This window comes from Batrachochytrium dendrobatidis (genome assembly GCF_000203795.2).
Source record: "Batrachochytrium dendrobatidis JAM81 unplaced genomic scaffold BATDEscaffold_18, whole genome shotgun sequence".
NCBI lineage: Eukaryota > Fungi > Chytridiomycota > Chytridiomycetes > Rhizophydiales > Batrachochytrium > Batrachochytrium dendrobatidis.
Window position 1 is genome coordinate 350884 of NW_006281116.1, and position 15450 is coordinate 366333.

Consider the following 15450-nt stretch of genomic DNA (forward strand, 5'->3'; position numbering starts at 1 on the left):
TCAATGCAAGTTGAACCATTAAATCATCGTATCAATCATGACCAAGGATTTCTCTCAGCCTGACATGGCTCTTGGTAACCAATTCAATTCATTACAGTCTGGATTTACAGTCCAAACTGCACTCATTTCAGAGTCAATCTTCATGACAAATCAACGCATCTAACAATCATCTTGATGTTCTAGACAAGTCTTCAGAAACCAGTTTTTGTCGGTTTTTTGAAAGTCTTGTTCAAGTGAGTTGAGATTCTACAAGTCTCGAGATTTGTAATCATTTAAATTCATTTTTATATGTGCTGATTCGTTGATCATCTAGACTCAAGGCACTCTGCGATTGTTTGAACGAAACGGTGGAGATTACTACAGCGTGCATGGCATAGATGCAGTGTTTGTGTCCGAACATGTGTATCGGACAGCTACTGTGCTGAAGCAACTGGGTAAAACTCTTGATTCACATTCTGTCTTTTAGTCTTTAATACTAACAAACTACACACTGACCAGGTTCTGGATTGCAAAGTTGCACTCTTTCCAAACTCAACGCAATGTCGTTTTTAAAAGAATTGCTCACGGAAAAACAGTATCGCATCGAGATTTGGTGTCCAGACTCTGGAAAAAACAATAGTTGGAAGATTTCTAAACAGGTGCGTTGATCATGCAAATCATTCTGCACAACTTGATGGATAATCTCAAGTTTCAATTTTAGGCATCGCCAGGAAATCTTCAGAGTGTCGAGGATATGCTTTTTGTAAACACTGACGTTGGATCTGCACCTGTTGTGCTTGCTGTAACTGTCACTGTCAAAGGATCTGACAAGATTGTTGGTGTTGGATACACGGATGCTACCACGATGCGTAGATTGGGAATATGTGAATTCGTTGATAACGAAACATTTACCAATTTTGAAGTATGCCACATGTTGCTTTCCATTCAAATCATGTGTTGTAGTCCCATTAGCGTAAACTTATTCTTTAAACCATACATAGTCGATTATGATTCAGCTTGGAGTCAAGGAAGTCGTTATGCCAGACGACTCTCAAAACTATGATCTCAAAAAAATCAAGGCTATTGTGCTTCGATGTGATGCCATCATCACTGAACGACGAAAAAGCGAGTTTAATATACAAAACATTCAACAAGATCTTTCCAGACTGCTGGAAAGCGATATCTTTGTATCGGCTCTGCGTATGTACAAGTGGAATGTGTTGTAAATATAACAAACCAGTAAAATTAACACTAAATTTTATTTTGATAATTAGCTGAAATGGAACTGACAACAGCCATGCGTTGTATTGCTGCGCTGATCCATTATCTTGATGTAAGTTGTCGAGTTTGCATTGGAAACATACCGAGACAATCAAGAATAATGTAACCTGTATTGAAACAGCTCTTGGCAGATGAAAGCAACTTTGGAAAATATACTATTGAGCAGCATGATCTATCACAGTATATGCGATTGGACGCGGCTGCTGTCAAAGCTCTCAACCTTGTGCCAAATGGTCAATCTGGACCCAAATCAGCGAGTATATTTGGATTGCTAGACCAATGCAAAACTGCCCAGGGATCGCGATTACTTGGACAATGGATCAAACAGCCACTCATGAACATTTCTGATATTGGTACACAACCTTGAACACTGTCAAGTCATGATTTGATGCATTCTAACTGTGTACACATCTTGGTATTTTAGTGAATCGACAAAACTTGGTACAAGTTTTTTTTGACGACTCGCAGCTTCGTCAGGCGCTTCAGGTAGTGTAAAAACTTATTCATCTACACTGCAATGACAAGTTTTGAATCTATTCGTACCAATACTTTACATGCATTATAACTGCAGGACGAGCGACTCAAAACATTTCCAGATCTTCACCGACTTGCACGCAAATTTCAGCGCGGAAGTGCATCACTCCAAGACGTTGTTCGAGTCTATCAAGTGGTTCTAGGTCTTCCTGCAATGGTTGAAACGCTTGAAGATTACAGTGGAAAATACATGGATTTATTTTCTGAAACATTTACACTAAAATTCAAGGTAGATCTGTGTAGTTGTTTCTGTTGATTGTTCCACAACTGATCAAGGTTTTACTTTGTACTGTTTATCATTTAGGAATATAGCGAGAGCCTTTGTAAACTACAGGAGCTTGTGGAAACAACGATTGATCTGGCTGCAGTTGAAAACCATCAATATCTCATTAAACCCGATTTTCATCGGGAGTTGCTTGAAACTCGAAGCAGCATGGACAACGTACTGAATACAATTCAGTCTGAAGCAGAACAAGTAAGAGTTTGTTTAGTTTATCAAGATGATGTAAAATGTTTGTGGAATGAGTTGATAACCAGTCGTGCTGTTTTTGTAGGTGGCTATTGACTTGGGCATCGAGTTTGAAAAACGATTGAAATTTGAAAAAAATAGTCAATATGGGTACCATCTTCGACTATCGCGAGTTGTAAGTTTTATTGGCGTTGATTGAGCAAGAATGTCGTGTATATAATCAAGGATTTTGTCATGCCAATGCAATGTTGTGTCATGATCATTCTAGGATGCAAACCGAATTCGTGGCAATCGTGACTATATTGAGTTGTCGACTCAAAAAGCAGGCGTACTGTTTACCACTGTAAATTTACGGACGCTTAGCAACAATTTTGCAGAGTTGACCAAAGCATATGAACTTTTACAGCAAAACCTATCCAAAGATGTGATTTCTATTACCGGTATATCATTTTTTTAATTTGACGATGCATTGAACCTATTTAGTTTTCAAAACAATTGACTAAATGATATTCATTTTAGGTTCGTATTTTCCAGTGCTGGAACTGCTTAATCAACTTGTTGCACATATCGATGTGTTAGTAAGGTATATACTTTGTCAATAACTGAAGCATTACAAATGGGCTTGTATTTACACGTTGGTCTTGTGTTTTTATTTTAAAAGTTTTGCAGATGTTGCCATTTCTGCACCTATGCAATACGTTCGTCCCAACATACTACTTTCAGGTATGGATAGATCCAAATCTATACTTTTGTTTTAATGTGCTCAAGTGTCAATTTTGGTTTTAATTATGCTTTTAGGACAAGGTGATATCATTCTTAAAAAGGCCAGGCATCCGTGTGTAGAAGTTCAAGACGATGTTTCTTTTATTGAGAATGATGTTGACTTGGTTCGAAGTGAGTAGGGTGTTTGTAGTATATGAGGTTTAAATTCAATAATACCACGCTAATTCACGACTGATTTCTACATACGATTTAGATGACAGTGTTTTTCAAATTATCACTGGACCCAACATGGGAGGAAAATCAACCTATATTCGTCAGATTGGTGTTATTGTTCTTATGGCTCAAATTGGATCGTTTGTACCATGTGAAGAGGCATCCGTATCGATTGTAGATTCCATTCTAGCACGTGTGGGAGCCAATGATAGTCAACTAAAAGGCATATCCACATTTATGGCTGAAATGCTTGAGACTGCTTCAATTTTGCGTGCTGCCACATCAAATTCGTTGATTATTATTGATGAACTGGGTCGAGGCACCAGCACATACGATGGATTTGGACTTGCATGGGCGATTGCAGAGTAAATTAACGCAACCATTATTATTTTTTTCATATCCTGAATTCATATTGCTAAACCATTGCATCATGTATGATTCAACAGGCATATTGCAAAACATATTGGCTGCTTCACGCTGTTTGCGACACATTTTCACGAACTTTCGAATCTTGCTGACCAAGTACCTTTTGTTAAAAACTTGCATGTGTCTGCATTGTTATCAACCCTCTCGTCTGGACCCAAATCGTTGACGCTGCTTTATAAAGTGATGCCTGGCGTATGCGATCAAAGTTTTGGTATTCATGTAGCAGAACTTGCTGCATTTCCTGATTCAGTTGTCAAGGTAAGTGTATTGAATGAGCCACATCATTTTCAAATTTGACCAAGCTTTTATCGTGTATTAGATTGCCAAACGAAAAGCTGCCGAACTGGAGGATTTCAGTCATCATGGTATGTCAAATGTGTTACGTATCAATCTTATTGGTTATACGATAAACAAGAGTAATAACTAGATTCACTCTATTGGATGGGATGGAATGTAGACGAACAGCCCAAACGTGTATGGAACAGTTCGGACGAAGCAATCCAATCGGGTAGCGAACTTGCACAACAGTTTTTATCTGAAGCATCTATACTCGCAAAAAAGCACGGATCTAATATGGACATGATACATACGGCAATGCAAACTCTTGGTGCAAAGTTTGCATCTGCCATTGCTGACAACGAATTTCTCAAGGAAGCAATTGAAAGTTTGTAAACATCTCGTGTAATGGAATGAATTCAAATACATGGTTTTAAGCCATTGAACGAATAGGCAGATACAACACGGGAAGAATTCAAATAAACTACCAACTCTATTTCATTCTCTTAACTTGATGCACAATCATTTTGATTTCCCAAATAGTATTTAAACCAAATTGCAGAATTTAAACAGTGCTGTTATATTGGACAAAACACTATGTATAACTTATTCAGAGCCGGAAATACTGCCATGAAGCATGTTTTTGACCCAGACCACTACATAAAACGTAGCAGCATTTGTAGGGAACGCGCGAATAGCCGTGGCACCCAAACCGCTGAAAAACACTCGGATTCCTTCTTCACGAGCAATCACTTTAAACCCATTAATCAAATTTCGATACTTTCCTGTCCTATCTTCTTCGACTAATGTCAACATACACAAGCAGGGTGGTTAGTTGAGTGGTTTTGAGTTGATGTAAAGCTTAAAAAGATTGACTTACTGGACTGAAGGCGAGTTTTTACTACATCCACTGGATATGTTGATAGCCAGCCTACAACACCAGCCATACCACCAGCAAATAAAAGACGAGTAGATGGCTCGGTGGGATCAGCATCTTTGGGTAAAACCATTCTAGTCATCAGCTCATACGCTGCAAAGTATGCTGTACATGACAAAGTAAATGCAACATTAATAATAGCAGGATGAAAAATAAACAATCTGCCACGTCTATCAAACGGTACAACTATAACCCTACATACCACCATAGCTCGGTGTTTCTCTGACAATAGTTGTTCCCAAGCCTTTATAAAGACCACGAATGCCTTGTTTTGCAACAATCTTTCGTAAGCAATCGACTGGTCCTTTGTATAATTGCGCACTCGCCTTGTCTTGATTCTGCAATCGAATTTTTACTAGAAACAATCGTACAAAAATCAGTATCTTGCTTTAAATGATATCAGCATGAAATTCGACTCGATTTATACTCACCTAGCTCCATAGGTGAACTAAAAAAGCCATTTACAAACCCAGAAATAGATCCTGCCCAAAAAATATCTGATACCGTTGGTGCTTCAATGTCTTTTGCAACATGTCGCAAAGCAGATCCGTATACACCAAACAGGATACTATAGGGAAATTAGCCAATGAAAATTAAAACGTAAGCCAAGCACAATAGCTATACAATCCATCCATATAGACACGATCTAAACACAGTTTTCAACCTATTGATTAAGGCGACGCCGACCAGCGGAGAAACCATTCCTTTGAAAAGTCCGCTGACCTAGTCATTACACGAGTCAAAATTGTGAGTGGCCATTGATTCGGTATAAATCTTTTAAATTCCTCCAAAACATGAGATTTGCAGGTATCTTGGTTTACCTTTTCTTCACGGACGATGCTTTTGAAACAATTCCACACACCCGTATACCGCCGATTGGGTCCATGAGACGACTGTGTTTGAAGTCGAACTCTATTCAGGCGGGAATATAAGATGAGCAATCTGAATCTGGAAAGTCTAGATGGAAATGACAAACTGAAATCCAACACCTGACATGTCACGAGACCTGCTATTACTTACTTGATCGTGTCCTGTAGATATAATAATGGTACAAAGAGTGGTTAATATAGTCATCAATTCACATGTGATTGAGCATGGCAATATGATGTTCACCAATGGATGCCCAGCCAAAACACCAGCCGACCTAAAAGCAATCACAAGTCAGTGAATGGGATGTAAAACAGACGACTGAGTAGTGAATTGAATGATGAAAGACTGATATGTATGGACGTAGAATACAGCATTACCCTATACAAGTATTTATAAAATTAGCCAGTTGGTATCAGATAAAAGTGTGAATTCGCAATCTAAACCAATATAAAATAGCAAGTGAATACCTCCAAAAATGCCTGCAACTAAATCCACACCAAGAGCAACATGGCCATGAACATCAGTGATGAAAACACTTTCTACCGCATCACCCATGCTTTAGCAGACAATGTGGTTGAAATGAATGGTGATGGTTGCTTATGGCCTATGTAACGCAATGGTTGGTGACCTCGCAGGGAAGGTCAATGGCAAAGAATTGGTTCAACCGATTTCTTCAGCACACGTGTAACACTTGCTCAAACTCCTGCACGCACCATTTGCTGTATCGTGAATATCATGCAAAATGAATGCTGTAAACTCATTGCAAAAATAGCTTGAAATCAGCACTGCCAGTTGTTGATTGTGATTTTCATACTTTTGGTTTTTATGACTTGTTTCAGTCAACTTTTTATTATGCTCATCACAGGTTATTGAGTATTATGTTTAATCATTTATGTCAAACTTACTCGCCCTTTTTCAATCAAACCGCGGTTGAAATATTTTGTCAATGCAGTTGTTGCATAAAATATTCAACAGTTTGGTTTGGAGTCGTTGTTGACCAACCATCAAGAGTGTAACAGTTGATGATCTTTCCAAATTGAAGCAACATAGTCTTGTACTTGGCTGGGTTCATCTAAATTGACAGGGTTATTTATTGCGTATACAATGCCATTTACGATGATAAATGTACACTTGTGATCTTCCAATACATGTTGACTATTGATTAAGTTGTTGATTTGGTTGTATTTGCTTTTTGAACTAGGTTGAGTTGTTGAAATTTGACTTTTAATTTGCAGATTCAGTTTTTGATTATTGAATTGGTATTGGCTATTTTTGGATTCAACAACTTCAAATGTTTTTCATTCACCGTTAATTCCAATGATTTGGCATCACCAAAGTAAGGGATGCTACTTTGCTTAGAGCATTATTAAGCTTTTTTCTTGTATAATGCAAGAGTGTTCATTGTGGGAGTGTTTGATCACGGAACCAACTGCAATAGTTTTGATGTACTTTGATTGTATAGTTGAATATGCAGTTAAGTAGTAAGGGTAGAGCACCGAAGAATACCGTTTTTGGTTTCCAGCCGGAATTCCCGCTAAATGTATAATAGGAGCTATGAAGTCGGATTAAGAAATATTAAAATCTATAGTAGATATATAAAATGAGCGAAAACAAGGAAATTATCATCCAACATACAATTCACATCGACGACCTACGATGAATCACACATTTATTATAGATAATCTGCTACAGTTTCAAAACATTATTTATCGTAGTTCAAGTCAATAAGCTAAGGGAGCAAGTGTAAGTTTTTGAATATTCCGTGCCAGAATCAAACGTTCAAATCGATTAAACAAATGAAACAGACTTGCAAAAATACATCAACTGGTTTATTGTATTAGTGGGAGTTTTATAACGTATTGCTTCAATCCATGAATGGGTTGTATCTGCTCTGTGCCATCAATTGGTTTGAAACTCTGCTTTTTGAACCCTTTAAACTGGTGAGGCGGAACCACAAAATAAAGTTTGGGTTCATCATACAAATTGCACAGTTTTGTAAGAATATCAACTCCATAAATAGGATGTTCAGCAACAGCTGTAAATTGGAACATTCCCTGTCGACTGAGTGAATCAATTGCTGCAAAACTATCGTCATCTGTCGGTTCGTAATAGTTGCCATCAAGTGCTGCTGCAGTAGGAATAGTATTTATTCCAAATGTAATTCTTTGGTCATTGAGTGCATCCAAAGTGATCTTTGTTGCTTTACCATCTTCCAGGCATCTGCATTTGAGAGTTTGTCCACCAGTACAAAAAACCATATGTCCGTATATTTCAAACAAATGTCTTGAAATTTTGGTTGGAATACCATCAAACATTTGCTGTATATTGGTAATCATTTGAGCAGAATGACGTTTCCAGAGTTGTTCTCCAATATATCTTGAAGCAATATCAACATGCAGGAATTCGTACTGTCCGTCATCTGACACAATGGTATGAAGCAATGTATGAGTATTTGCAGATAGTTTGATTGTGAATCCAATGTTTCGTACCCCTTTGACTGCATCAACATCAGCCAAAGCTTCCTCCATTGGATTTGATACAATATCAAAGACAGAACGAGCTACACCACCATACATGCGATATCTCTCATTGGTAGTCTCAATGGGTACATCCGGATAGCAATGACGTCGACAAGCCTGTAACTCGTCCAAAGTCCAAACAGGAAAATCCCATTCCTTTGCCATCTTTTGTTTGACGAACTCCTTGTACCATTCCGAACGGGGGGATGACATGAACAATACAATACAAGACGAAATGAGTGGTTCAGACGTTCGTCCATCAATAACGTAGAATGTATCTTGTTTCCTAACAATATTGGCCACTTCAAGTCCAAGCTCTGTGACGAGCTGTTGCTGCAAGTCAAAGCATTTGTACGAGGATCCCACTTGATAAACAATCCGGTTTGGCTTTAGAGACAGAGTTTTCGTGGTAAAGTCATCCATCAAGCGATGCAATATGTAGACAAAAAACAGTGACTTTCCAATGCCTGATGTTCCAGATATTGCAAATGATTTCTTCCCACGATCAATTTGATCCAAAAGCAAGCCAAACACATCATGATAGCACTCTCTAACATATAGCTTTTGTATTTTGTCTTGGGTGTATGGGAAAAAGACATGATCTGTCGACTGTATACATTCATCGATCAGCTGGGCGTTTGCAAACGACTTGAATTGGGTTGTCAAATCATTGGGTTCGATACGTTGTCGTTTAGGAGAAAAGTCTTGATGGTTTGCTGTTGATAAAGAAGTAGAACCTGCATCAAAAATGGCGCTTTTGCTTGGTTTCCTGGTAGGTAGTGGTAAACAACCAATAACAACACAAGATCCACCTTTAGCCAGTTCCTGATAGTACTGTGGAGTCTTTTCAGGTGGTATATCGTCCAAGTCTGCGATAAGCTGGCCTTGCTGGTCGTATAGCTGGATGAAAGCAGGTGAGACAGGAATAGCAGGACCATACTTTGCCTTGATAGCATCCTGAACGTCACTCAGGTCTTCAAAGTCAGTCACATCGATTTCAGTAGAAATAGTGTTATATTCAACATTGAGGAATAGGTCGTTTGTGTTCATTGTGAGCAGAAAAAAAGAGTAAAAAAGCAATTTATTTGTCAAATTGTAAAACAAAAATCGACTTTTTAATCGAGTCAAAATAACAAAATTTTGGGATATTTCAAGACAATTCACACGATTGAAATATTTGGAAATTAGTCAAATTTACACCAGAATTAATGTCTCATTAATGTGAGACATTACTAGTGTGAGAGTGTTGACTTGCATTGTGCGAGACATTAGTAGTGTGTGAATGTGAGACATTTCTGAATAGTTTAACAATCAAAAACCATCAACAATGACGTTTGAACTGGAATTCACATGACTTTCTTGGTTTCCATTTTATGAACACACTCACTTCCTTGTTAATAAACAACACAATCGAATATTGATTCATTCTTTCGTGTCTTCAATCAACTGCAACACACTTGACAATAATGACAGCCATCAATATGCCATCATATGTTCACGATCCTCAAACTTAAAAGTCAATTTGAAACCCCATTTTTAAGCATCTACAAGTCTGCAATATCAGATTTGTGGCTGGTACATAATAGGTTGCCAATAAAAGTCGACAAATTGAGCAACTGCAATGTGCCTTGCTGTATGATAGTAACACATCAGAAATTATGAATGCTTTCAAAGTCAAAAGTCTGCAAACGATGTCACTGCTGGCTTGTAGTCTCTGTTTACAAACCTACAATCAACATATTCACTGGATTCGTATAATGGTAAATGCTGAACCACAAACCGCTGATGATATTATTATGGACGATGCTCATATTATTGGAAATCAAACGATTGGTGCAGTTTCAGATGCTGTTTCATCACACAGAAAGTATTGCTACAGAGTCTGAATCCAATAGCAGTGAATCTGCAGTTTGACCAACACAGTCAATAATTATCGTTTCAAACTCGAATCAAGTGATGATGTTGCTGTTTCAGATGCACTCAATGACATCAATGCAGTAACATTGAAACCAACTCAAACCATTGATCATGAACCAATTTACCGTGTCTTGATAAAAACACTGATAAACCATCATTCATACATGAGCTTGTCAAAAGTATGAACTGATTGCTGACCAGATGTTTAAAGTGGAGCTCAAAACAGTGCAACTCAATGTGCAGCTTTCCCACGACTTTCCCGCTACAAAAAATACAGTCTTGGAACTCAAAGTGTACATCAACAATACTTGTGTGTATTGACCATCAATGATGTTGTTGGTGTAGCATACACAATGTGCATTGCAGAAACGCTTGTTTGTTTGCTGGAGCTATTTCAAGCAAGCAAAAATACTAAAAGGTTCAGTTTGATGAATGTCTGGTGTAGATTTACAATGAATTCAAACTCGAGAGATTGTCGTATTTTGCATACAAGACATACTACAATATATTACAACAATATCGTGTATTTCAATATGCACCCATTCGATTTACAACAGTGGCATAAACATCATCACATTTAAACAATGGTTCAGTCGTACAAAGTCCAATAGCAGCCATGAATTGTATCAGACATGAACATACTGGTGCAAAATTCACATCAAATAACACACCGCAACAAACATGTTTCTGGTAGATGGTGGAATTGATGTCATTGATTTTCAAGTATATGACATTGATGTTGAATGATTCAATAAACTATACTCGTCGACTTTTTGTACTTTTTTTCAGTTGCATCGTTTCTGATTCCGAGTTTAAAGCATAATAGTTGCAACAGCGCTGTTGTCCGATTTGCTTGTTTTGTGAATAGTAATCATGATACCACTTGTTTGACGCTTTCTGTTGTTGAACTGGATATGGATGCCAAATTTGGATGTCAAATTTTGATGCATTGCAAGTAATTGTTGTAGTTTTTGATCGAGTCAATGAATGGCATTTATAGTTGCTCTAGAAAACAAGTTGCTTGAAATGTCCTGTCATATGTCATATGTTTTGTTGTTTTCATGTTCACTAATTGTTGATAATGCATCCAATTGATTTCTGTTTTGACGCTGCTTATTTGTCATTGTTGGATCTGGGTTTCTGGATTCAGTAACAAACGTTTCAGCAATTTGGATGTGTTCAAATTCATAATACTTGCAAGTCTGAATTATTTGATCATCATCTGAAATTGGATACGAGTAATCATTCCCACTAACCACAGTATACATAGTATACACAGCATTACTGTATATTGACTTGTATTTTACTCAAAGGTTTGTCCATTCAGTATTCCAACACAATTTCCAACATTGATTGAATGGTTTGCAGTGTTTGTTTTAATTGAACCACTTGATGAATCACTTTCATATCTTGATTCAGCAATATCACCAACTGCACAATGATGGATGTGATTGTAGTCAAACACAATACCTTGCAAGACATTAACGTATTGGTTAGTTTTAGTATATTCTTGATAAAAGGCAATGATGTTTTGTAATGGGGTGTTGAATCCTTCAATCAAACATTGTCTGTTGTGATTTCCAACATTGACAGTGACATGACAAACACCTTTTGCTTGTGACAGACTTTGAACAAGTGTATTGCTCCGTTTGTTGTACAATGTACGACATGGTCAGTTTGTGGTATCATACAACTGGCAAGTGATTGCAAGTATATCTGATAGTTACACACAATCAACACTGGTTGTTATCATGTCATTGATGCATATGGAACAAGTCATGTCAATGTATCAATCAACAATCCAATAACTGTTGATGTAATACCCAACACAATACACAATCAATGATATGGTTGTTGACCATTCACGATACTCGACAAATACCAATACATCAGAAAGTTTAAATTTATTCAAAACCAAATCCATCGACAAATCATCAATCTGAATCCTAATTCGGTTCTTGAAATTCTAAACCATGCTTTTTCATAAACTTTTTCAATTGTTGTCTGAAATTATATACTTTTATGCACGACTTTTCATACTCTTGTTTCGATATCTTTTGAATTTTTGGGTCGTACTCTAGCCCTGATATTTCTTCCCCTCTTTCTAGCGCTAACTGTTGCTTCAATCCAATGGCTTCATAATCACAATATTTTTTGTGTTTTTTGTTTCGTAATTCTTTAGACTCTACAAGCCTTTGTTTTAGACCATCAAAAGTTATTCGATCTTTTTTGCTCAATCCAGTCACTTGATTTGAACTAGTATTAGCAGACTCGCCTTCGTTCATTGGTTGTTGTTGGTCTTGACTGGAAGTACTTGGAATGGTCTGATCGATTGGCCGTTTCCGACCTCGTTTGGGAGTGCCTGAACTGGTCTGATCAGCTGGCCGTTTCGACTTTGTTTTGAAGTGCCTGAACTGGTCTGATCAATTCGTCGTTTCCGACTTCGTTTTGGAGTACTTGGACTGGGCTGATCAATCTGCTGTTGCTGGTCTTTGTCGGAAATATTTAAATCAGTTGCATCCATTAGGTGTTGCTGAGTTTGGTCGGGGATACTTGAACTGGGTTGATCAGCTGGTTGTTGTTGGTCTTGGTCGGATGTGTTTGGACCGACTTGATCAATTGGGTCAGGAACTTGACTGGGAGTATTTAAACCAGCTATATCAAACAGTTCTTGCCAGTCTTCAAAAGTGTTTGAATTGACTTCATCTATTAGGCGTTGCCAGTCTTTGTCAGTGATGCCTGGACCGGGTTCATCAGTTGATTGTTTCCGACTTTGTTTGGAAGCACTCGGACTGGGTTGATCCATCGATTGTTTCCGACTTTGTTTGGAAATGCTTGAACCGTGTTCATCAATCGGCCGTTTTCGACTTCGTTTGGGAGTGCTCGGACTGGGTTCATCAATTGGTTGATGCTGGTCTTGGTTATAAATATTTGAATCGGGTTTATCAGCTGTATCAGATACTTTACTGAAAGTGCTTGAACTGGGTTGATTCACCGTATTTTGCCAGTCTTGGTCAGATGTGTTTGGATCAATCGAATCAAATAGGTATTTCCAGTCTTCGTCAAGAATGCTTAAATTAACTGCATCAATTATACTTTGCCAGTCTTCGGAAGTGCCTGTATTAGGTTCATTGGTTGGATCAGACGCTTGACTCGAAGTACTTGATGCTTGGAGTGAACCATCGTTATCAGTCGGGATCAATATTGCATTAGTGGTTGCTGCCGCACTCAGTACAAGTAAAATATCAACCAATTTCATCAGACTGGTCAATGGGCTCAAACTATTAATACAAAAGTAGAGTATTGAGATTGGTGTCAATTATAGGATTGAACTCAATTGATTGTATTTGTATGTTTTGTATATCGAACCAACCCTTTTAGGTTAACCAATTATACAGGGTTACTTGATTGCTTGTAATGAGCAACTATCAAACTAGACAGTATGCTGCTCCCTAATCACAATATTATATTGATCAATTTGATGATCATGTTGATTAGATTATGCTTTTACGACCCTTTGATCAGGTATATTGAAAAGCACACCCTTCATGAGTGTGTTGTGTAACCGCAAACGCTTTGTTTTACAACTGTACTCACGTAAAATGGATCACTTGTATTCATTCTGCAGTGACTGTATTCTACATTGCAATATGCAATGATTACTACACATTAACTACTTGTTCAATATACAACAACCATCATCATATGACACACAATCAAACTATAGTGTTGAATCTACACTTTGTACACTCTTAGTAATCATACATTGTATGGTCACCAAATTTGAACCCACATTCATGTATTGTGTTTGACTGTCAATGCTGTCAATACAACTCTGTACACACATTTGTTGTGTTCATCACCATCCAACTCAATCTCACCATTTCAATCAATCTTGGTCAATGTTGATGGTTTACACGCTAATTCATTATCCAATCTTGTCTGACATTATTATTGGCTTTAATCACGTTTGGTTTGTACAACTGCCATGAGTTGTACTACCATTATCATTGTGTATTTGAACACCAAATATTCCAATACATCAATAATACCACAGTGTAAACAGTAATACAGTTGATCAGTATTGTGGCAAGACTTTTCATTCAAGTTTGTATTTGGAAATACTCGATGGTTTAATCACCACACACTGTTTGTAATGCAATTGTCATTGATCTCATCTCATTCCAGTCCAGTCCATCTGATTTATGATGATGTTTAGTAATCCATTACCATGTGTTGTAGTAAACTAGTTTGTTTATTAAACCAAATCTACAACGATCACATTCAGAATATTAATTTACAGTATTTCTAAATGCATGTTTGATAACAATCCAATTTTGTTACAAAAAACTGATCAAAACAATACTAAAATGGAACAACTCGTTTGTGTGTTTGACAACAATCCAAACATGAACAATTGTTGGAAATTGTTGGACATTCGCATGAATGAAATTGTCAAATCAAAATTCAACTTTACTAATTTTATCAAACATGGATTGTGTTGATATCATGAAAGAGTTTATCAAACACCTGGAAGATTTGGAACTGTTAACAACAGATGATCAACTAGACAAGGCTGATGAAATATGGGACAGACTGCTTGTATTGCTATTGGAGTTGGAAGAACAGAATCGCAGTAAGTTTAATAGCAGTTGGATTATTGATGAATTCAAACTGTTGCTGACTTTGTGTTGGTTTGAAATGGCATGATCTACAAATGTAGTGCAGCACTTACAGAGGATTGAATTGGAAGATATCATAACCAAGTATTTGGAGTATAATCAACCCAGTTTACAGGTATTCATATATTGTAACAATAATGGATTGTTCATGACTAAACTAATCAACATGTGTTGTGTAGATCCAAATAATGAAGTTTACTAAAGTATTTGCGATTGTGGTGTACTATGATCATGAGTTCAAAATATCACATCGACTAAACAGCCAAATTGTACAACTCATGCAATCACCAAACCGTCAAGTCAAAATGATGGCAAGTCATGATTGATCTTGATCAAATGATTGTCATTCAACTCATCTAGTGTCGATATGCATATAGGCGATAAAAGCATGTAAAAAGTTGTTCAATTGTAGACACTGGAGTGAGGAGTGTAAATTTGACATCAAGCCAATGGTTGAGATTATTGTTCACGAGTCTGATCAAGAAATGCTCAGATTGGCGATTGACCTGTTCTTGCAAGTTTGTCATGAGATTGATGATGAAAATGTATGTTTACAATGATACAATATTGGATCAGTTTGGACAGCGTCATGTTGATCTGATTGTATACTTGACATTGAACAAT

At 37.3% G+C, this 15450-nt stretch overlaps 4 protein-coding genes across 4 annotated transcripts; 1 reads left to right on the forward strand and 3 right to left on the reverse strand.

Moving 5' to 3' along the window:
* Positions 1–36: 36 nt before the first annotated feature.
* Positions 37–4408, forward strand: BATDEDRAFT_21067 (mismatch repair ATPase MSH2; the record flags this gene model as incomplete). Its single annotated transcript, XM_006682716.1, has 20 exons — positions 37–74; positions 184–233; positions 314–434; positions 499–638; positions 701–901; positions 981–1179; positions 1254–1312; positions 1382–1613; positions 1685–1746; positions 1832–2023; positions 2099–2269; positions 2349–2438; positions 2532–2703; positions 2783–2846; positions 2925–2986; positions 3062–3157; positions 3240–3564; positions 3646–3883; positions 3945–3990; positions 4083–4408. 20 exons carry the CDS (start codon positions 38–40, stop codon positions 4295–4297), a joined length of 2772 nt encoding a protein of 923 aa, XP_006682779.1. The 3' UTR covers positions 4298–4408.
* Positions 4409–4507: 99 nt separating this feature from the next.
* On the reverse strand, positions 4508–5752 carry BATDEDRAFT_14752 (uncharacterized protein; the record flags this gene model as incomplete). The annotated part of the gene is made up of 6 exons (XM_006682689.1): positions 4508–4704; positions 4782–4943; positions 5041–5193; positions 5270–5406; positions 5503–5561; positions 5660–5752. Coding segments are annotated over 6 exons (801 nt in total), but the record flags the coding sequence as incomplete, so codon positions are not given.
* A 1785-nt stretch (positions 5753–7537) lies between these two features.
* Positions 7538–9277, reverse strand: BATDEDRAFT_92602 (uncharacterized protein; the record flags this gene model as incomplete). The annotated part of the gene is made up of 1 exon (XM_006682865.1): positions 7538–9277. The coding sequence occupies one exon, from the start codon at positions 9275–9277 to the stop codon at positions 7538–7540; it is 1740 nt and encodes a 579-aa protein (XP_006682928.1).
* A 3148-nt stretch (positions 9278–12425) lies between these two features.
* Positions 12426–13403, reverse strand: BATDEDRAFT_92601 (uncharacterized protein; the record flags this gene model as incomplete). The annotated part of the gene is made up of 1 exon (XM_006682866.1): positions 12426–13403. One exon carries the CDS (start codon positions 13401–13403, stop codon positions 12426–12428), a length of 978 nt encoding a protein of 325 aa, XP_006682929.1.
* Between the last annotated feature and the right edge of the window lie 2047 nt (positions 13404–15450).